The sequence below is a fragment of the Solenopsis invicta genome, unplaced genomic scaffold (genome assembly GCF_016802725.1).
Source record: "Solenopsis invicta isolate M01_SB unplaced genomic scaffold, UNIL_Sinv_3.0 scaffold_88, whole genome shotgun sequence".
NCBI lineage: Eukaryota > Metazoa > Arthropoda > Insecta > Hymenoptera > Formicidae > Solenopsis > Solenopsis invicta.
The window spans coordinates 113,472-138,182 of NW_024105386.1; the positions used below are offsets into that span (position 1 = coordinate 113,472).

At 27.2% G+C, this 24,711-nt stretch overlaps 2 protein-coding genes across 3 annotated transcripts in view; one reads left to right on the top strand and one right to left on the bottom strand.

The window, feature by feature from the left end:
- The window catches only part of LOC120360039 (transcription factor IIIB 90 kDa subunit-like), a gene marked incomplete at its 3' end in the record, with an annotated part of 70,434 nt that overhangs the window by 24,115 nt on the left and 21,608 nt on the right, over nucleotides 1-24,711 (bottom strand).
- On the top strand, nucleotides 758-21,719 carry LOC105199859 (BTB/POZ domain-containing protein 6). Of its 2 annotated transcripts, none has more exons than XM_039459589.1 (7): nucleotides 758-1,193; nucleotides 11,679-11,963; nucleotides 12,027-12,192; nucleotides 15,271-15,487; nucleotides 18,413-18,599; nucleotides 18,689-18,867; nucleotides 19,542-21,719. In XM_039459589.1, the coding sequence occupies exons 1-7, from the start codon at nucleotides 1,097-1,099 to the stop codon at nucleotides 20,004-20,006; spliced, it is 1,596 nt and encodes a 531-aa protein (XP_039315523.1). In that variant the 5' UTR covers nucleotides 758-1,096; the 3' UTR covers nucleotides 20,007-21,719. The 2 variants fall into 2 exon arrangements, with proteins under 2 accessions (XP_039315523.1, XP_011165433.1); XM_011167131.3 differs by having other exon boundaries at nucleotides 778-1,193; nucleotides 12,045-12,192; nucleotides 19,542-20,006.

Here is a 24,711-nt window from a genome sequence, read left to right on the forward strand (position 1 = left end):
AAACATTTTCAAAATAATTATCATAAATCATAAATATTTTTGAAACATTTATGATAAATATTTATGATCAGTCCAATCTACGGCCATAAAAACATTTAATAAATGTTTTTATGGCCGTAGATTGGTTTTGATAAATATTTATAAAATATTAAAATAAATATTATAAATATTTAGTAAATATTTTATAAATATTTTGTGCTATCTGGGTTATTCTTCAATAACAAAATATGTATATATAATAAATAAAATATTCTACAATAAGCATTTATGAAAATATTGCGCGATTATATCATTATTGCACGATTACATTATCAGCTATATGTATAAACTAATCAAAAATTAAAATTAACGTAATCAATTATACTTGATCTTTCTAAATGTTATTAGCACGCACAAAACAAGATATAATCTATTAAATTTTTGACTATATTACCCATCTCATTTATTTCATATTTTTATCATTGAATTTTGTTTGCATTAAATGAAAATATAGGCTTATATTTACAATAAAACGTGCTTATAAAGATGCAATTCGTATTTTCATCATTCTATCTTTACTATTAGATTTAAAACAAGAAGAGTATGACAAAAAAAAGCGCGCAAAAAAGCATCTCGTTCGTAATATAAACTATAAAATACGAGATAAAATACTGTTGAGGTACAATTTAGGTGATTAATATACAATTCTGTACATGCATATTTTTATTAAAAACACGATATTTTTATTTTGCATTTGTATTAGTAGAGCAAACTAGGAATCGAAAATAAATATTATGAATAAGAATTTATTTGATTACATGTGATGTCAATTATAATATAGATATGATTCAATTATATTCTTCTTTTTATTCCACATTCAATAGTAACCTTCTTGCGCGTGTGTACCCCTTCCACCTTGTCATCATTTGATGTCTATCGACCGACATAGTTGCAATAGGGTGGCGGCACTGTTCGACCAGCGCCCGTACGTATGGAAAATGGCGGCTGCCTAGCTGACAACGCACGCATCTCGTGGAGGTAGTTCTGTAAATCGCGCGTGCAGAAACAGATTGCGACAGAAAGAAAGACTAACGGCACCATTTGCATTACGGCAACGATGGCAATGTCGAATCTCTATTCGAAGATTTCTACGAAGCCAATGAAGCGTTTGCAAGACAACGTCGCGGTGAAACAGACCAATGCTTGGATGAACGGTGAGAGAAACAAAGATTGTGTAGAGAGAGAGAGAGAGAGAGAGAGAGAGAGAGACAAAAAAGAAGGGAAGGGAAAATGAGGGAGACAGGAAGAGGGGAACTGGCTTTCATGCGAAGGAGAGTATACCGTTTATACTTCGTGTCTGATTTCGCGAGAATGAAAAACGTTATCAATTATATCCGCGCGAAATATGATGGAAATTCATATTCAAAGGGATCAATCCCAACAATGAATATAACAACTTGCATATTTTTATTAGTGCTAAGGAAAATAGTTAATTGAAATAAAAAATAATAGAAATATTTATTTAAAGAATACGTTTATAAAAAATATTTGAAATAAGTATTTTATGTAGGAAAAATAAAAAGCAAATAATATTCAACACTTGTATTTACATTTACTTGAAATAAAATATTTATTTTACATTTTGATATATCCATAAAAGTTTTTTTAGTCTTATTATTTTTTATTCTGTATATATGAAAAATAAACAATAGGAAATTATTTATACATACATTATTTATATATACATTATTTATACATACGATATTTGAAACGCAAAACAAATCTTATTTCAAATCAATATAAATATCAAATACTATTTGCTTTTTTCATATTTTTGACACAAAATATTTATTTCGTGTAGTATTTTTTACACATTGTTTAAATGAATACTTTATTGAACCTATTTCAAATTTTTCCAGCACTGATATCTATTATTTGAGTATATATTCAAAAATGTTTGTCAATTTAACTTTAAGAGGGAGGAGAATATACCTCTGTGCAATAAATGAAAATTAAATTGACATAAAAATTTAAGTGGACATCTGATACAATATTTGTTAAATTTAATACAAATTTTACAATTGTGTAAGAAATATTGAATATCAATTTAACACAAGATATTTAATAATATAATTACATTATGTTAAATTGACACTCAAGTATATTAAAAATTCAACTTGAAACTTTAACAAGGACCATTTTTTACATAAACACACATGTTTTCCACTGTGCTCCTTATTTCAGTAAATATCGATACACATACAAATAAATATGTACTGTTGTATCTCTTAGTTTGTATAGTTAATCAAAATCAAAGGTTCAATAACAAATTGTTTAATTTTTACAATAATGTATAATAATCACAATCGCGCAAAGAAATTTACAAATTGACAACAAGATGTTTATTAAAAAACTGGGAAAACTTTGAATTTTCAAAAAATTAATTTTTATCCTAAAAAATCATGAATTTTTATAAGATTTTATAACATTTATTACACAAGAAAATTTTTGGAGTTTTACTTTTAAATTTAAATTTTACCCCTTTTTCTAACAAAATTGTTTTTTAAATTTTTTTTCCAATGCAAATTCGATTAGTAATAAATATGGCATATACGTCATGCATATTCTAATGTGGCTCGTGAGTTTTTATTTAAAAAATAGCAAGAATAGAAGATAATATATCGTTTTAAATTGGTGCTGTATGTTTAAATATCCTTCTGTACTTCTGGTGAGCTAGATGTGTACTGTTAACAGATCGTTATATACTATACTTATTTCATATTATTCTTTTTATAATTTTCAAAAATTTTATATTCAAAATTAACGTAATTTTTTTTTTGTAATAAAGAAACATTGAAAAATATAATAAAATAAATTTAAAACTGTATGATAACATTCTGCAATCTTACCCAGAATTTTGAATAATATTCTTTGAAAATCCGTGAATTTTTATAAAATTTTTTTACAAAAGTTCAGTAAATATTTTAATTAGACATGTTTAAACTGTATAACACCAGCTAAAAGTTGTCAACATTTAAAAATTCAAACTTTTTACATTTATTCATTTTTTTCCTAATAAATGACAAAAAATTTTGGTCGTACATGTTGGATTTTTGGAGTTGAAATGTTAAGACAAATAAAACAACAAACTTAACATATAATGGCCTCCGCAGCGTAAAAGGTCATATTTTATGGCAATTTTAATTGAACAACTTAAATGATAAGTGGATCCAAATAAATTTTTACACAAATACTTATTAGAATTTTATTAACATAAGAAATAAAAACTTTTGACATTCAAAATCAATCAAAAAAATAAATAAGAAGTACAGATACTGGTACGCAAATTATATTTCATATATCTTTCAAGTTAATACATCTTATGAATCCATAATGCATCTATATGTATGTTTCAGCTTCCTTTTGAGCCATTTTCAGTGCTTTATAAATAATTAAACATCTGAAAAAGTAATAAAACTACAAAATTAATATATATGTAAATTTTTTTCATAAATAACACATTTGTTACAAATCTTTTTTGTAACTCAGCACATCTGCCGAACGAAAGACCAGAGCTGATGTCAGTCAAAAAAAATAATTAAAAAAAATGTTTTAAAAAATTATAACAAATTAAATCACGGGAGAAATAAGTCTTGTTTTCCAATTTGTTGTTCTAAAATCGAAATATATGTCCAAAAACTCAGTATCAATCTGTAAATTAATATTATTGCTCTGTAGTTTTATTGTAGCATTTCTGATATTAACTTGAATCTAGATCACGATACACTCTTTAGCAAAAAAGAGATATTATAATGAGCTTAATTAAAGCATATCTGCTTTCATATCCGTAATTTCCGTTAGAAAAATCTAAAATTTATTATTAGCACACTTTTGAACAATGATTACTTTATTGAATTTTATTTTTAATTTGATTGATATTCGACTAAAAAGCTCTTTTCGAAATAGACGTTTAAACAAGAATAGTGACAATTTGTATGTTGACTTTAATCTGATTCAATAGTTTATGATATCTTGTATTCCAAAAATATCTGATAGATTGAAATACATCGTCCAAAATTTTGATGTGAAATTAGCACATTATAGCGTAAATAAGTTCAACAGGTTAATCAGGATTCATAAGAATGTTCTCCTAATTTATGAGAAGAAAAATATGTATACTACAAGTACTACAAGTACTACTAGTACAATAGAATGTAAAAACTGTCATACGTTCTAAATAGGTTAGATAGGGAAAAAACTAAAAAGCAGAATGGCAGAACACATAAATCACATTAAAAGTTCCCTATTCTCTTATTTGGCCAATATTCACCACAGGTTGCATCACAGTCATGAATTTGACAGGAAAAATATTAAAGTTTTAGACAATAAATATTTTTTGAGTGATTTACATTTTATGTATTCACACACATTTAAATAACATACTACTAGTTTATTTCACCTCAAAAACCGTCTTACCTGATCACGTTAATTCCGCTGCGATTTAATATCGGAAATGCTACATATAAAGCTATACACAAAGCTATAGAACAATAGTATTAATTTAACAGATTGGGGTCCTTTATTCTTGAAAACATGCGAATAACCTTCGTATACGAAAGACAGAATAGCCAATAGAATTATTTGATAGTATTCTCCCATTGACTATTTTACCATTTTCGTATACGTAAGTTATTCGCATGTTTTCAAGAATCTCTGATATTGAGATTTTGAACGAAGAACACATTCCAATTTTAGACAAACTAAAAAACAAGGCTTCTATTTCTCCCGTGACTTAATCTCATTATTGTTATTCATCTTCTATTTATTTACATTTTATGTATTCACACACATTTAAATAATATACTACTAGTTTATTTCACCTCGAAAACCGTCTTGCCTGATCACGTTAATTCCGCTTCATAAGCTGTTCATTTGTCACAATTTTTCGGAGAATTTTATTTTTTGATCGAAGTAATTTTTTTCGCAATAATTTCTTTATAAATTCAACAATTGAAAAGAAGAGCTAATGAGCCGCGACAGGTGTTGTTGTCGAAAATAATATGTCAGATAAATTTCTATATTTTGAATATATTAGAGCATAATAAACGTTTTGACATCGTATAGACGGTCGTCTTCAGTGTATAAGTCTTGTAACAGTTCTACGCGTGTGGAATTACATATTTTGTATCCAAGTAGTGTTCACAAACATGCCTCTTGTTAATTGTTATTCATTAAAATGACTATGGTGTTTAGAACATCTCAGTTGACCGGGCTGCTATTCTGTTGTGTAAATCAAATCACAAATTAATATGCAGACTATAATTGAAAATCAATAAATTAAAAAATTAAAAATTAAAATATCAAGTTAAAATTTAAAATATTAGGTATTAAAAATGGCACTAATAGTAAATATGTGACCAACATGACAATCAGAGAATAAAATAAATTTACAAATAAGGATAAAAATGAAAGCGAGTACCCGAAATACATGTGATGTCTGATTATTCGATAAAATTGAAAGAATTAAAAATATTAAAGTATTAAGTATTAAAAATAAGATTTACCTGCAACCCGTTCTGCCTAAGTATCTTATAATCTACCGATCTGAGGAAGGTACATTGTCTCTGAACAACTGATCTGTTATTACGGTTATTGTTGTGAATATGCGAGCCAAAAGGAATAATAATTTCTTTATGGTTTTTCGCAGTTGGAGAGGGGAGATAGTAAAGATGCGCGCAAGCATCAAATAAATAATTAAATTGATTAGCAATTTAATTTTATGATATCACATTTGGATTCTTTTTTAAAACTGTGTTTTTAAATCCGGCAAATATGTAGCGCGCAGTTCGGGGGAATCTTATAAATGTTTATAAATTCACCAAAATTCACCTAGAAAAAATTATTGAGTACTAAGAACTGCTTTCGACCAGTAATGCCGTATTTGTTATTTTAATTTATTTTTCTTATTATTGTTGACTGAGGCTATTTCTCTTCTTCCGTTCGGCAGATGTGGTGAGTCACAAAAAAAAATTTGTGACAAATATGTCATTTGTGAAAGAAAAATTTGCATATTTGATATATTAATTTTGTAATTACATGCTACCTTTGTCATTTAGTTTTGATAGCTAATTTTGAAATTAGCTACCAAACTCTTAACAGCTTTGGACTCACGAGTTGGCCGAATGAGAAGCGGCTTTTCTTTACTAAGTTCTTATATTATGAAAAGTCTAGATTTTCCATTATTTATAAAACACTAAAGATGGCTCAAAAGGGAACCAAAACGTACATACATAGATGCATTATGAACTCACAAGATGTATTATTTCGTAGGTTTTATGAAATATAATTTGTGCACCTACGATTGAGTCTTATTTGATTTTAAAAGTTTATTAATGTATGTAAAGAAATAGATTTAACTTGGAGTGTTATTTTCTCAATAAATTTGAAAATAAATACTGCAAATAAATACTACAAAACGCAATTTTACATAAGAATCAAGAACAAATAAAATCAAATAATTTTCAAATTTTTTAATTTTTAAATCAATAAAAGAATTGTACTGATTCAAATTTCACCTAGAATTTTACAGATACTCAAACGTTATAATACAACAATCTATTAAATTTTTGTATTTTTAGTAATGCTTTAAGATGTGATACACATCTTTAAGAAAGTAGTTATAAAATCATAACGCAAAACAATCTACTTTTAGTTTCTCTTTCTTATTGGATTAATATATGAACTTTATCTTTTTTATTCTGTTTATCTAATGTAATTGATTCAATTTAATTGTAGTTAATTACGGACAATGAGTTTTAGTCCGTTTTTGAAATTCTGCCTAACCTATTAGGTTAGTTTTTTATATAAGGAATAATTGTCATTATATCTTTTTCATGTATATATTGTAAATTTTAAATACTACATATATTGAAAACAACACGAAAAAAAATATTGAAGACAATTTCTGTTTTCGATAAATGTTGTTTCGTATCGGAACATAAAATTCTGATTTTAGAGAATAGATTTAACTTGTATTCTTAATTGTTGTAGCCAATATCAAAGTAACCTTCAGGTTCCAAATAAAATCACATTTTCCTTACATTAATTCATTAATAGATTGCCATATTAGGTATTAAATAATCAATTTAGTAATATTAATACTATAGGAGAATTGTTTTCTATAATAAGATTTAATTGTTAAATCTAAGCTAAAGATATTTGTATTTATAACGATTGAAATAATTTTCACTCATATTGCTTTAACTCGAAAGATCAATTTTATATAAATTATTTTTATAATTTGCAAATTAATCTTTTAAAAAAGGCAAAAAATGTTTAATATTTTGAAAACCGTGCAGCATTTGTAAAAACTAAGAAGTGAGAGAAATGGGATATGAGAGGAGCAAAAAAGTTAAATGTTCAACGTATACTTTCCCCTACTTAGCGCCGTCAATTTTTGTGAAAAAGCCATAATGATCGCATGCAAAGTTGAGTAAAAATATGTACGATAACTGAAGATTAATACAAGATAAATATGTTAGTAACACAAATATGATGTACAAAATTAACACAAAAATGTAACACTGATATAATTTGAAAACAATAAAATCATATTTCTTCAACCAAATTAACATTTATAATACTAAGGTAAGTAAAAATTATCCGCACTTTTGCTAGAACACGTCTTTAAGTTTGTCACATTACGTTCCGGGCAGGCAGACTTTAAGTTAGCACTACTAGGGTCCTATAATCAAAGCTGGACCTTGATCGCGTCAATTTGTTTACCGCTATGAGCGTGTAAATATGACCGCTCCGCTAGAAGTTTGCACCAAGGAAGAACAGAAAGCTGTAATACGATTTCTTTAGTTGGAAGAAGTAAAATGTGCTGAAATTCATTAGAGGTTTTCAACACAATGCGGGGACAGTGCTTTACCACGCAGAAGTGTATATAAATGGATCAAACAGCTCTCTGTTCCTCCTTGGTGCAAATTTCAAGCGGAACGGTCATATTTACACACTTGTAGCGGTAACAAACTGGCGCAATCAAGGTCCAGCTTTGATTATAGGACCTCAGTAGTGCCAACTTAAAGCCTGCCTGCCCAGAACGCAGTATGACAAACTTAAAAAAGTGTTCTAACAAAAGTACAATTTTTGACCTACCCTCGTATATTGTTACATTTCAGTTATTTATCTTAGAATTAACGTTTAAAACTATATTTATTCATTAACCCATACATTGTATTATTTTGATACTATAAAATGTTGAACATCAATTTAAAAAAAAGTAATCACATTATGTTGAATTAAAACTTAGGTATGTTAAAATTTCAACATAAAATTTTTAACAAGAATAATTTTTAATATAAATACAGTATGCTTCTGTATAATGTCAAAATAATACAATTTATAGTTAAATAAATAGAAAAATAAAAATAGTAATTTTAACTCTAAGATAAATGAATAAAATGTGCGTATCAAAATATTATCAATGTTAATTTTATTAAAGAAATATGCTTTTATTGTTTCTAAATTATATCAATTACATTTACATTTTTATATTAATTCTGTAAGATTTATCTTACTTTTTAACATATTCATTTTATGTTAAATTAACATAAAACTTTAGTATACTTTATACAACGCGCACGCGTGTGTTACATTTAACTTAAACTTTATAATAGTATATGAAATATCTCGTAAAGCATTAATGTTTGATGTTTTAATAACTCTATTATATACAGAGTAACAAAGAGAATTATGTGTTACCTAAGAAAATCAATAAAATATTATTCTTTAACAATGATGACCTTTGTGTGACCTTAAAGAGATGCTAAAGTCATGCAAATTATCAACATTTAAATCATCTGAAAATTTTCGAATTAGCTTTATAAAATTACAAAAGCTCTTTCTAGAATTAAAATATGAAAAAACATCGACAATTACTATATCTACACGTCACCTTTTAAGGTTAACTTTACCTTAATACAAAAGTTATAGGTGATGACTTCTGACAATTACTTATGGAATTATTCATTCAATAGCCCGCCATTTTTTAGTAGCGCTTAATAAGACAATACATTAAAGACTGTCTAATAAGAGTCGCGACACAAGAAGACCACTTTTGATTGGCCCGACATATTTGAACGAGAGATGTGAATATAAACAGAGATGTATATATTAAACAAAGATACAATATATTTCCCTCTCTGTCATAGATTTTTGAACAAAGTACTACCCTGCCTATAAAAGTTGGCTCGCGATTCTTATTAGAGGATCTCTACAATACACAATAGTTATTATAAGGCATTTTTACTTTTGAGCACTTCAAAATAAAGTTCCGAAAGTTAAACAATAACATGAGATTTTGTTAACATGGCTTTTTATGCGAAATTTTTATATTGAAATATTTTTTCGACAAATCGATTGTCATTCTAGAGGACTGTGTTCAGAAGCAACTTAGCATTAGAGATATCATTTTATTCTCGTTTTATTAACGTTAAATAACGATAAAATGATATCTTTAATGTTTTTGAACGTAGAAAAATTCTAAATCGGGAAAATTCATTAGCAATAAAAAATTAAAATATAAATTTGAAGCAAAAATACATAATTTTAAATATAAAAATATATAATTATAAATATATAATTTTGTAACAAAATTCTGTTTTTTAAGCTAAATCAATTTCTTAAATTTATTTTTGAGTTAGCCATATTACCAGTTATCATCACTCTTCTTCCATCGATATGCAGTGCATCACATTATTATAACTCATGTTGTAAATCAAAGTAATAAATATTTCATTACTTTAAATCCAGAATCTGTTAAACAATACTTTAACGAATATAATCATTCAAATTTGAATAAAATATTGATGATTAATAAAGTTATTCATTTGCAATAAAATAAAAACGGGTGCCATATTACTTCTTTCTCCTCTAGTGATCACTATTTATTATAAGCTATATTAACAATACATCAAGAGTAATTATAATAACTTTTTCAGTGTGAGCTATATTTATTTTCACCTTGGAGGTGATAAATGTTGTAATCTGAGATAAAACAAATTAATATAAAAGCAGAACAGTATAATAAGTAAAAATATTTTATTAGTTTATTTACTAGACATGAAAAAAAACTTAGGTATCAAAATGATATATCTAGACTAATAATGAATCATTATAAAATAGATCAATTTTTTTTCATCTAATGATTATTTTTGTCATTCTTAATAATTATACAATACAAAAAAAACTGTTTTTCAAAAATGTAGGAACCAAAAAATGCCCTCAATGACATTCCTCCCTAGTTATATTTCATTAATAAAATTATTTTCTACGTTTAAAAAATAAACATTATTTTAATGAGAATTTAATAAAAATGTAATAAAATTTTTAAAAAATTAATATTTAATTTAAAAATGAGGGAATTATATTAGAATTGTAATAAATTTTTAATAAAATTGTAACGAAAATCTCAAATACTCTGTAACATTATACTGAAACTAATAAATTTTTGAAATAAAATTTTGATGAAATCACTAGTCAAATGTTCTAAAATAAATAAAATTGAATGAAGTAAAATTCAACAAAATATCGAAATTTTATCAAAATTTCTTCATACCAGGAAAAATAAAAAAATAACATTTACAAATAAAAGTATTTAAATAAATAGATAACTAAATTTAGTAACAAAAAATTATAAAAATTCTGCAAATATCTATATTTTTATTGATAAAAGATATATATTTGATACAGGATGTGGTACGCAATGGTGTAAACTTTGACTGCAAGTTAGCAAAGGAAAATATGATAATATTAGAAATCACGGAAATTTTAAAGTATTTGTTACCCATTTTGATATAAATTAGATATTAGAAATAGACACATTCAATAAATTTTACTCGATTTTTGCCGATAATCTGTTGTTAGGTTATATCAATAGCCTCCGTTAATAAAACAAGTATGACACAACATAGTGCCAATTTCCTAACATTTCCAATAGAATTCATTGCCAATTTGCTTATTGGGAATCTAACTTTGTTTATTTTTGGAAAAATTTAAATAAAATTCATATTTCTTATCAGTCATTATTTAACATTTATCTATTAATTGAAGATCTGAATACATGAAGTGAAACCGCTGTTTCCTTCAAATTAATTAGTCCTCCTATTTTGATCATATTTGACATAATTAATTCGCACCTAGGGAAGGTTAAATCATTTCTGAATGTTTCAAACTGTTGTATTATCTTCAGCTTGAGAAAATAAATTCAATTACTTTTAAAATAATTTATACATTTCAACCATTTAAAATCAAATTTTTAGTATTTGGAACACACAGTCAGTAATTGAATCCTAATTATACTCTTTAACAAAAAATGTTACAAGTTTCTATTTCTTTTCCACCTTGTTTTCTAATGTAGAAGCATCTCCAAGGAAAATAAACTTAAAAAATGAAAGTAGAGATTTTGCCCTTCAAAATAATCGCTGAAAGATGGTTATATGATTTTCTTTCGTGAAATTATAACAGTTCAAAGACTAACAGTTCTAAATCTGGCCAAAAAACTTTTTGTTAGAATATATCATAAATATTACACTTCTAGTTGTATTATATCTGACTTATTAATGAAATGTACAAGTAATATCAAAGTTTTCTTAATGACGTTTCTAAATTTTAATAAAGTTTTTATTTAATTTTAGCGGAATCTCCGAGTAATACATCAGATTCACCACCGTCAGTGAGTCCTCTTTCCTCGTCTATCGTATTACAACGTGAAGGAACCACAGTGAGTCAACCATTAAGTGCTCCCGCATCACCCTTGTCTTCCCTATCGTCACCTGTGGCCCAGATAAATTTATCATCACCCGGAGATTGTACCCAAGATCCCAACTGGCAAGCAACAAAACCTACAGTTCGAGAACGAAATGCGGCCATGTTTAATAATCATCTAATGGCCGATATTATATTTATCGTTGGTAGTCCAGGTACTTATTTAAATTGTCTTATTCTTTTTTTAACTAGTACTTTCTTATTCAAAGAGACATTAGTTTATATTAATATCACAGGTCATACTCAAACAATACCAGCGCATAAATATGTTCTCGCTACTGGCAGTTCTGTATTTTACGCTATGTTCTACGGAGGGTTACCAGAAAATAAAAGAGACATAGAAGTGCCCGACGTTGAACCAGCAGCCTTTCTCACATTGTTAAGGTAAGCGCAAACAGCCAACAATTTTAAGATACTTTTTCTTCTAACAGTAAATTTTTCGGACTGCAGTAATAAAAAAATACAGATATTTCAGATATTTCACACAAAATGTTATATTTTACCTTTCAAGGTAATCTTGTGACATCAAAAAATATACTTCACACATTTTTTATGTAAAATTACATTACTACTTTTGAAGCTGCAAAAAGTGGAGGTGATTTTTTACATTCATACGTTTTAACATTATCTTTTAACAAAGAAACTTTTGCCATTGCTATTTTCAAAATAACAATGAAGAAAATTTAAGCAATAAAAACGACAATTTGTAAAATATATTTTTTATAATACTGATATAGAAAAAATTTGATATGGAATATTGATATGGATAAATTATTTATAATGATTTGAATGTAATAACAAACAATATTGCTATATTTTCATTAGTGTGACAATACTTTTAAAAAGAATTATATAATACAAAAATATTTTATACTCTTAAATGAAAATAATGCGATAAAACTTTATTTTCTGTTTTTATGTATATATGATTCTATAAATCGATTATAATCATTACAAATATTAAGTCTTCTACTGAGCCACCGGTGTTATTAGTGCGTAATTTACAATGAAATTTATTGTTCCAAATAATTCAGAAACGCATACGTTTCAATCCTCTTATTGGATCTTCTTCAGTAAACCATAGAAATTGAAGATTACATCCGCAAAAGTAAATAAAATTTATTCCTTCTCCCGATAATGGAAGCTCAAGAATGTTGAATAAATGAAATTGCTTATAGTCAATAATAGTCTAAAAATGGAACGTCAAAGTATTATAATCAACAATTAAAAAATTCAATATAAGATATTTACAAACATAAAAGAAATTTATAACAAATGGAAAGAAGGCCGATCGAATAAAGAGACAAAGGATTATAGCAATGTAACAAGTGATGTGAAAGGAGATAATCTATCAAGTTTAGTACTCTCCTCTCCCCACAATTCGTTATCTCCAACCAATAAGGAACTACATTATCTATGTTAGATCATTTTCGAGATGAAACGTATTTAGTATAATTTAATTTTTCGTCAAGTATTAAAACAGTCCCAGTCAAAATCGCGAGTAAATTTTATGCAATTCTCAGTAATCACAGACATTTGAGTCGTGTCTCTTTGAATGTGATTTCTGTGTTCACCAATTTGTTTTTTGTTTCAATTTATTTTTTAGTTCCTAAATAATTTTTTGAACTCTATTCTTATATAGTTTTTCAAAATTCTTATATTTTGTTTGCAATAAAATTATTTAAAACTCTCCTTTCCATACGATTCAATATTATTTTAGAAAATTGATTAAAGAAAACTACATGATCAAAAAATTTGAAAAAATTCAGAAACATTTATATGGTATATTAATTGTAAACTCATTCTCAAATTTGTTCGAGTTCTTATATCATCTTAATTAAAAAGAAAGCTTTGCTTTATAAAGTCTTGATATAAAATCTGAACTAAACTCAACAATCCCCTCTTTGAGTCAAAAAAATCATCGTTAAATCCCCTTGAATTAAAATAAATTTGGTAAACTCTCAAGATGTTAAGGATATTCAGAGAAATATTATGAGTTCTCTAAACAATAACTACTCAACTACAGATTTTAAAAAAGTTTTGAAGCTTTATATCAAAGATGAGTATTTACGAGAAACTACTTTTGAAGATAAAAATAAATCATTTGATAAAATGGGATTATTTGAAAAACAACATAAGTCAATTTTTACCAAAATTGAATTATCAGGGAATTCAGAAGAAGATTAATTAAACTAGATGATTTTTATTAATTCACCAAAAATTTTTTGATTTGTATTGCCTTCTCAGATGATCAATTCAAATATAATATTTTGATATCACAGACATGTGCGATTTTTTATTGCTAATAGTAGTTTTATTATCTGAGAATTTTATTGTCAAACTACATTCAATATTATTGATACATACCCAATATTACCAATAATAAAAGTCATAGAAATCTGTAACATCCTTAAATCTTAGAAATAACTTTTCTGTTACATTAACCATTTTGCAGTGTGGCGAAAATAAGATTTTCATGCCACCACTGTGTGAAAAAAAATTTCTTAGATATCCTTCTACAATTTTAGTATCAAGGTCATTTTTTAACTCAAATATGATATCAGAATTTCAAACTTCAAATTTAAATTTAGAAAAAAGCTATATTCGCCAAAAACAGATCTTACAAGGAGATGCTTTCAATTGCAAAATACAAAATGAGATGCACCTTAGTTTATTCAAAAAGGAGGGGGGTCGAGAGTATAAAAAGTGTCAGAACGTTTGCGTGCATGGGCCTTCGTTTCAGAGAAATTTGCATGTAAAGTTTGGCATTCGCCGCACGATACGTTAAGTACGATTGCGCGGTAGGTTAAAGCATGAAGCGCGGTGGCTGAGGAGACTAAGGCGCACCTCCTATTTTGCCTTCGGTGGCCGCATGAAGGTGTTCGAATCCTCGCAGTGCCAATTTTTTTTTTTCAATAATAGCTACATTTATCAATTGTAAATAACTTTTATTATTCTTAGCAAGATATTAATCATTATATATTATTCGTTACATGAAACAAAATGTAATAATTAGAAAGTTTGCATATTTATTCAAGTTTATTTATTCAAGTTTATTTATTTATTTTTATTTATTATACAATTCTTACATTGCTGTATAATGTTGTGGGTGAAAATTGACGTAAAAACATTGGAAACACAAATTGACTGTACACAATGAATATTGTATAAAAGAATAATGTGTTTTACAAGAACATTTAATATTATGTATGTTTACATGTTCTGATTGCATCATATCGCATATTCAATTCTGTTCTTTTTCCGTCAACAATAATATCAGGACAATGTACAACAATGTCAGAATTGTATAATAAATAAAAAAGGGTTAATTAAATCAAAGAAAGTAAATTTTTATTATTAAAAAAGAAAACATAATAATAATAAAAATTATAGTGTAATAGTATTTATTATTTAGTCAGAAGGATAATTACAGTTTTAATATAATGATAAAATATTTTTTAGGTATATGTATTGTGACGAAGTGCAGCTAGAAGCAGATACAGTTCTAGCGACGTTATACGTCGCGAAGAAATACATAGTTCCACACTTGGCACGGGCGTGCGTAAATTATCTGGAGACGAGTCTTACAGCGAAAAACGCATGTTTACTCCTAAGTCAATCACGTCTATTTGAAGAACCCAATCTTATGCAACGTTGCTGGGAGGTGATTGATGCACAAGTAAGTCAAATGCAACGGACGCTAAGAACTATCACTTTGAGTGACAAGAACTTGGACGAAACGCTCGAAGATGATTCAATTCCCTCCAGTGACTCGGTCAATCATGTCTCGAGCTTACATTCCTGTGTTTATAATGATAAATTCGACAATTTACGATATCAACGTGCGTGTAAAAGCAACTGCGGATTGAATGATGACAATTGCGAAAGTTTCCAAGGCAGATTAGCGATAGTACCGCACTGCTTGAGCCTCTCAGAAAACGACTGCTGTGCAAATGCGGATGAGCACTCGTCCCTCTCACTTTTTCGAACGCGAAGTGAACCTTATTTTCCGGACAATAAGTTAGATCAGATCGAAGTCACGCAAAATATCATGTATCAGGATAATTTAATAGATGAATACGAGCGGAGTAAAATCAGCCATAATGAGGTCTCTACAACAGTAATTAAGCAAGTATCGGCTAAATAAAAATCGAATAAAAATCAATAGATTTTTATATAAAATTGTATTAAATCTTAAACTTATGAAAAAAACATTTATTTTTATTCCTTTTACAGTCAGATTTATATTATAATGTTATTTGCCATAAATGATCTTTGTGTTCAAAAAATATCTATGTTAATGTTAACTATCTGCGATACATTTATATATAAGATGATCCGAAAATAATGCAGTGCCTCTTATAATGATAAACTTTTATTATTTATTTTAATCTTTATATTTAACTGAATATTTTAAAGTACACAACTTATAAAACAACCTCTGTATGTTTTAAACTTTTTCGAATAAAAATAGATGGTAGAATTTACAAAAAGTTAGTATATTTACAGATGTACAAGCATTTAAAATGTTACATTATTATTCAACAATCGATTGTTGACTATGAGAATAGATTTTAACCGAATTTTTTTTTATTTATGATGTTTTACAATATAAATACCATAAACCTACATAATACTCCTATATAATTGTATACAACATATTTCAACATTAATTAATGTTTACTTGATTTAGGAAAAAATCTGCAAATATCTTTAAATATGTGTTATTTATTAATACTTTCTTATCAAGAATAATTTCATACAAAACTTTGTATTAAGTGTAATAATTAAATAAGGTGAAACAATTTCAATAAAATTGGTCGTTTTTCAATGAAAAATGGATATATATTTTATGACCGATTTTGCAGCAACACAATTCCCTTCATACAATATGTATATGTATGTGATGTGTGCGTGCGTGTGTACGTGCGTGTGTATACTGATGCTATAAAATATAAATTTTATCGATTCTTTATTTTAATGTAATTAATTTTTGTAATAATTTCCACAACAAAATTGGTGTAGTTATTTTCATAAAGATTTCATGCAATTTTAATAACTTCATAATTTTTCTTAGCTATCAATTAGTACTGATATAAAAGGTTTGTTCGCGTCGCATGTTCCAAGAGCACTTGGATCACCAATCATAACATTAAAACTAATGCTCTGATTGGTGATAAAAGTGATCCAAGTGCTCTTGGAGCATGCGACGCGAACAAATCTAAAGTATAAATAGTTAGTCTTATAAGTATTAATATAAACAAATTAGAATAAAAATGCGTTTTTCGTTTTTTCCGATATTAGTCAAGAAAAAAAAATTTTAGTGGTTAAATTTAATTTCTATTCAAATTTTGTATAAAAATATTAAATAACTTAATCTATTTGTGTTTAATATACACACATACATACAAAATTTTTAAATATATTATTTAAAAATTAAAAATATATTATTTAAATTAACGTTTTTGAAATATACATTTTATATACATAAATATACACATTATATATTTAATCTATATATTTAAAAAATGTGTAACATTCCACATGATAAAATTCTATAAATAGTATACAATTGTATACTCTGTATAATTTTATGTCTTTAACATTTATAATATTGTTTTTAATTATACACGCGCGTGCATGCGTGCGTGCATGCGTGCGTGCGTGCATGCGTGCATGCGTGTGTGTCTTCCTAGAAAAAACTTTAAATGTATAGAGGAGAAAAGAGTAACATCCATTTTTGTTTTATTGAACAATTTTGTTTATAATCAATATTTTATATTCAAATTTGGACGATTATATTCGTCAAGTGTTGTTTAGCAGACTCTAGATTCAAAGTAATGAAATATTTATTATTTACGATGTAATTCATAAAAATGTAAGGCACTGCATAATCGGTGAAAATGTAATGGTAATATGGCTAGCCCAAAAATAATTATAAAAAACTTAGTTTAAGAAATACACAGTATTTTGTTACAAAATTATATTTTCTAATTTTTTATTGTTTAGAACTTTTCTGCGTTCAAAAACTTTAGAGATATCATTAGAAATATTTTATCCTTGTTTAACAGTAAATAACAAGCACAAAATAATATCTTTAATGTTTCTGAACATCACTCACTAAAGAAATAATCGATTTATTGAAAAAATATTTCAATATAAAAATTTCGCTTAAAAAAATCATATTAACAAAATCCTATGTTATTGTTTAACTTTGCGTAACTCAAAATGTATATCGAATAAAAAGTTAAAAAACAAAAAATTACTTGATTGTACATATATTCGTATGATAATACGCTCAAGTTTAAAAACAATAAGGAAGTAACTATGTGCTAAAATGTAACTTAAAAAAGAAATGCTCAAAAATAAAAATGCATTATAATAATTGTCAGCTATTGTGTATTGACATATTAGTATCACTAAAAAAAGGCTACTAAACAAATAATTCCATAAGTAATCATTAGAATTCGTCATTTAATATTGGAGATAATACGGGTAGCCATATTATCCATAATAGACATATCCTCTTCTCTATCGAAACAATTTAGTAACAGTGATGTATAAGATTAAACTTCAATATTAAGTAAAATCTATTGTATAACAGGCAGAAATGGCACTGAGATCTGACGGTTTTGTGGACATTGATATTCACACACTCGAATCTGTCTTATCTCGAGAAACGTTAAACTGCAAAGAGATCCACATATGGGATGCTGCATTACGATGGGCCTCCGCAGAATGCCTTCGGCAAGATCTTGAACCTATTCCCGCCAATCAAAGGCAATTGTTAGGTAAAATAAGTGTTAATATATATTTTTATTAATACATGCTAATTCACTCTACATCTGTCTATATGCGTATATATTTTTTTAATTTTTAGGATCCGCCTTGTATTTAATTAGACTTCCGGCTATGAATCTCGAAGAGTTCGCAAACAGTGCAGCACAGACGGGCATCCTAACACATCAGGAAACAATTGATTTGTTTCTGCACTTTACAGCCAGTAACAAACCGCAACTTTGTTTCCCTACTAAGCCACGACAAGGTTTAAAAACTCAAGTAAGTGAAAATCATGTTAAATATGAAATATTTATATGAATAACCTCACCTCTTTGACTTTTAAATTGTCATTTTATTAAGAGCATTGTGGAGAAATTTCAAATAAATGTCTGTAGTATTTATTTCCAATGGATAACTATAATATCAAAGGCTGATGCACAGGTGTTTTTTTTTTTTTTTTTTTTTAGAAAAAAGTTTGCTAAATTTTTTAATTTGATTAAATATCTTTAGTTTAAGAATGTATGTACTTAAATTAAATAATAAAAAATACTTAAATTAAAGTTCAAATATTTTTAAGTTAAATATACAAGTAGTTAAACTAAAGTTCAAAAATTTTAGATATTCAAACTATATTTTAATACTTGAACTGGAAAAAGAAGTTAGTAACGCATTTTCACGATTTAAACGCAATTTTCTTTGTATTCCCTTCATGTGACATAACTTTAACGAACACCGGATTCCTCGCTTCAAGAATTATAAAAAATAATGTTCGTTTTACTTTTTCCGAGCACAGCAAAAACAAGCTTTTTTGTAACACACTACTTTAATCAAATTGAAAAATTTATCGGATTAACTTTATTCTCGGTGTAATATGCTAATATTACTAGCAGTAAACATAATATTAATTATAATAAACTATACTTTTAGATAATAAAAAAAATTGTTATTTGCAGGTTTGCCATAGATTTCAATCATGTGCGTACAGATCAAATCAATGGCGATACAGAGGCCGTTGCGACTCGATTCAATTCAGTGTTGATAAAAGAATATTTGTAGTGGGTTTTGGACTGTATGGAAGCTCGTCTGGTGCTGCGGACTATAATGTCAAAATAGAACTTAAGAGGCTCGGAAATGTGCTAGCGGAGAACAACACGAAATTCTTCTCCGATGGTTCGAGTAACACGTTTCACGTATACTTTGAGAATCCGATACAAATCGAGCCAGAATGTTCGTATACAGCAAGTGCAATATTGGACGGTGGGGAATTGAGCTTTTTCGGTCAGGAAGGCATGTCGGAGGCGACAGTCGGCAGTGTAAACTTTCAGTTTCAGTGTAGTTCGGAGAGCACTAACGGTACTGGTGTCCAAGGAGGACAGATCCCTGAATTAATCTTTTATGGGCCACCGTCCGATGATTGACGGAAAATTGCAACGGAATTTATGGTTTAAAGAAGTTTATGGTTCGGAGAAAAAATTGTTTAGATAATATTCGTTGAAAATTAAATTCGTAGCTAAACTTCTGAAAACGTGAGAAAAAAAATGTGTAAATTTCAAATTAAAATAGTTCTCAAATACTTAATATTCGGGAATACATTAAAATTCCAAATAAAAATACTTTTTAAAAAGTTCAAAAAAATAATACTTAGAAGCAAATAGAATGATGTTATATGACTACCATTTCCAAAATATGTAACTATTATCAATTCTACTTACAAAAAGCTATTTTTTCTATTGTAAATAGAATTAATTTATAACATAAATGGTTCTGCGAAATTATTATTTCTAAGAAAAAAGCATTCATCGAACTTTTTCGACGTCTCTGTTAACTATTTAAGATATAATTATTTTCATTAAAATTTATATATTTATTTAAATTTATAAAATACACGCTAAATATTACTACATATATTTTATTGCAGTATTGGGCAAATTTTGATTAATTTATTAATAATTATCTAAAATTTTAGTTCTTGTTTATAATATAACTATTCAAATTTTTTAGATTCCTAAAATAAATCATAATAAACATTAATTAAATTTTTAATCAAAAAATGAATAAAAATTAATCGCTATATGTAACTGTGATTAATTCAATCGAATGATTGAAAATAATTACTGATTAAAAAATCAATTGTTAATTATTAATTGTTAGTTTAGTTACTGATTTATAGAATTGATTGGTATAATCAATAATTATTAATAAATTAATCAAAATTAATAAAAAATAATTTGAATTCGGAGTATAGAAAATCACACAAATAAATATAAGCACTAAGACCTAGCTGCGACCGAAGAAGACTTTCTTACTATCATTGTGTTGTTACACTATCGGTCCAATAACATATGTGTAATTTAAAAAATAATTTATCGACTCATACCGATTTGAATGTCTTTGACATGACAGACACATTCTTTAAATTTGGAATAGCTCATAAAAATTATAAATATAATTTTTGTAATAATTAAAAGTTAATGATTGATTATTATTTTCTTAATTAACAATGTTTAATTTCTTTCAATAAACAATTCAATCAATTGCGATTAAGTTCATATATTATTATTTTTATTCGATTACTTTAATTAAGCGAAATTATTTTAATTCATCAATTTATTTTACAAAATTGTTTAACAATTAGATTATTCATGATTAATGATTATGTACATTTTAAACTTTTAGTCAATTATTTTAATTAATAAATGAATTAATCAATTCATGCCCAACATAGCCAACTATTATTGTCAATTATTTTTCTCAAAAAAATTTGAAAGATAATATAAAAAATTTAATTTAAAATACAAAAGATATCAAATTTTAATGCTTCTGACTAGTCGCTGCAGTCATATTGAAATCGTGACGCTATTAGCGAGAAATCACCCATAAATTTCTTACATGTCATTTGTAAATAAAAAGAATGTGGATAAAACAAAATGATAAGATTGCTTTAAAACACTTATAAAAATGGGCCTCAACTATTTTTTTCAACCTTGACAGTCAATAAATCTTCGTAAAAAGCACAAAAAGCGAAGCCTGATCAGACAGGAAAACATACAGTTAGGCTGAAATTTCTTGTGCGTCATTGTGTGTAAATAAAGAGAATTTGAATAAAACAAAATAATGAGATCACTTTAAAACACTTGTAAAAATAATCCTTAACGCTCCTTTCTCCATCTAACAGTAAAAGAAAATAAAGTAAAACCTATTCAGGTAGAAAAACATACGATTGGAAAGAGTTAACTGTTAAAAAGAATTGATAAATCTACTTTTACATATAAAATTTAAAAATAATTTTACCTGCGGCTTATTTTTACATATTTGGTAAATACGAGACAAATCAGATTTTCACAATAAAACATATAATAACAAAATGACATGCAAAACAAAATTTAATCATCAATGTTTCATGTCCTATTTTAATTTTTTCTGCGCTACATCGCTGTCAACGCGGAGCATTCTCGACCGATTAATCAGAAGTCCTAATATGCCCGCGCAATACTGGTATGATTTGTTCAAAAATCATATTGTCATCAAAAAAATTAAATTAAAAATAGCATGTACTGTATATTATGCAATTGGAAAGTAATAATTAAAATACATTAAATTCCTGTTATTTAGACATTTTATGCAAATTTTTCATATTTTATTATTTCAGTATCATCGTTATTACCTGTGTAAATAATTATTTAGGTGTAACATTTCCAAGAATTTCTAAAGTATCTTACTACATTATTATTATTTTCTTCGTCAGAATATGTGCATAGTTTTGAAAGAGAACATATCTATTTTTCTATGCATACTTATCTAACAAATGCATTTCGCTCGATTGCATAATAAACTTAATTTCTTTGCCTTGCATTGAATAAAAGTAAATGAATATTCAAAAATTGTAAATATCTAGGACAGGAATTTCCAAAGTAAAAGTTGCGATCCATTAGAATACCACAATAGTGTAAATGTTCAATTTTTGATGGACTACGAAAAATTTTCCAGCGGTAGTAGAAATTGAAATATCAATAAGAATGGAAAGTATATTCTTCACACCTTCATAACTTTGAGAAATAGATTTATAAAATTATAATCAATAACAAATTTAAAAAATAAGATAAATAAAGTAGTGGTCAGTAAAGTACTAATTGATTTACTTCATCTCTGTTCTGTTCCATAAAATTAAATTAATCGTATACAGTTTTAGAAAAATGGGTCGCAATCTACAAGTTTAGGAAATTCTGATCTAGAATAGAATAAGAATATGAATAAAATATGAAGAAAAAGTCTGCCAGCGTAATATTGCAAAATACTTCGGCTAAATACTTAAAATCAATACTGCTAATGTAAAAGCTAAAATAACGAAACTAATTTATGTGTGAAAAGTATAAATACTTTGATATTGCGTATGTATTTAATTACGAAATTATAAATATTATTAAACAATGTTATAAAAACATACTCAGATTAATGTATTTAATCAATATATTTAATTTAATATCTTGCAGCTTATCAATTTTTTAAATAACAACAAGTGGGTATATATATTGTATGTATATACACACACACACACACACACACACACACACACACACACACACACACACACAGGGTGTTCGTTAATGGTTGTCTCCATGTTTTACCATAGGAGCACGCATTTATAATTTCTAATATAATATTAGATGTACAATTTAGTTCGGTCCGTTTTCAAAAGATGTCTCTAGGTACTATAAATGGTTGACGGCGAGAGCTGATTTTTGCTGTATCGTGAAGTGTCAACATCTGTCAAGCAAATATTACAAGCCTTTGAATTTTGCACAAGTTTATTTTTTACTGCGTTGAAAATGTCGAGTTTCGTTTCAAATAAGCACCATTTGTGGAAAGTTTTAATTTTCTGTTTCAATTGGAAGAAAAGTGCAGCTGAAGCGCATCGAATGCTTGTGGAAGTGTATGGTGAATCTGCACCATCGGATAAATCTTACAGAGAATGGTTGTGACGATTTGAAAGTGGTGATTTTAATGTTGTAGACAAAGAACATTTGGGTCAACCAAAAAAGTTTGAAGATAAAGAATTAAAAACATTACTCGATCAAGATTCGTGTCAAACGCAAGAAGAACTCGCAAAAACATTGCAAGTTACTCAACAAGCTATTTCAAAACGACTCAAAGTCGCGAAATTTCAAAAGCAAGGAAATTGGGTCCCATACGAATTGAAACCGAGAGATACCGGACGACGATTTTGCATGTCCGAAATGTTGCTTGAACAAAAAGAAGTTTTTCTTTGTATATCTTTGTATATAAAAAAAAAATATTATTTCTTTCTTTTTGAAGATGTAAAGAATATATCAAATAGATCAAAGTTATTATTGTCACTTTTTCGCAATACAAGATTGGTATTCTCGTTGCGCTAACTTCGTGAGCGGCTATCATCGCGGAGATTATATATTTTGACTATTGTGTATTGAGGGGTTAACAGAGTAAAACTTTGTTATTTGTATAAAATTATGTAATATCAAAAACTCTGTAGCGCGCGCCAGTTTTATCTAGTATTTTTTAAAAACTTCTTAAGGCAATACTAGTTATCCTGTTTTACTGACTGTTTCGTATTTATCATAAATTAAAAACTCTTTATATCGACATAGTAATGTAGTGACAAGTTCATGTTTATATGGAGATCGTTTCGATTATCTTGTTTTATTTCTTAAATAATCATATATACGTTAAGTACGAATTACTTCAAATCGATCGGTAACTTTCATAAATTCGGAAATCTTTGCGGTTCCTCTCCTGACGTAGGAGATCACTCGTGTTCACAGAGATATTCACTACTCTCTAAAGTCCTCATCTTGATTACATGTAAGGAATAGACATTACTTGCTTTTCAGCTGAGAGACAAATTAAAAATAAACATGTAAATTTTCGAAAAGAAACAGTCAACACTTTTTGTATCACGCCTATCCTCCAAAGAAAAATACCAAGAATTAAGACGACATTTGGAAATAATTATTTTCGTTATTGCATGACCCGTAGAACAATAACCGGAACTGGAGGTCAATCATGAAACTTTCTTCCTAAGTGGAAATCTACCACTGAAGTTAATAAAGGTTTCACTTTTTACGTTTTCGTCCTAGGGAAAACATT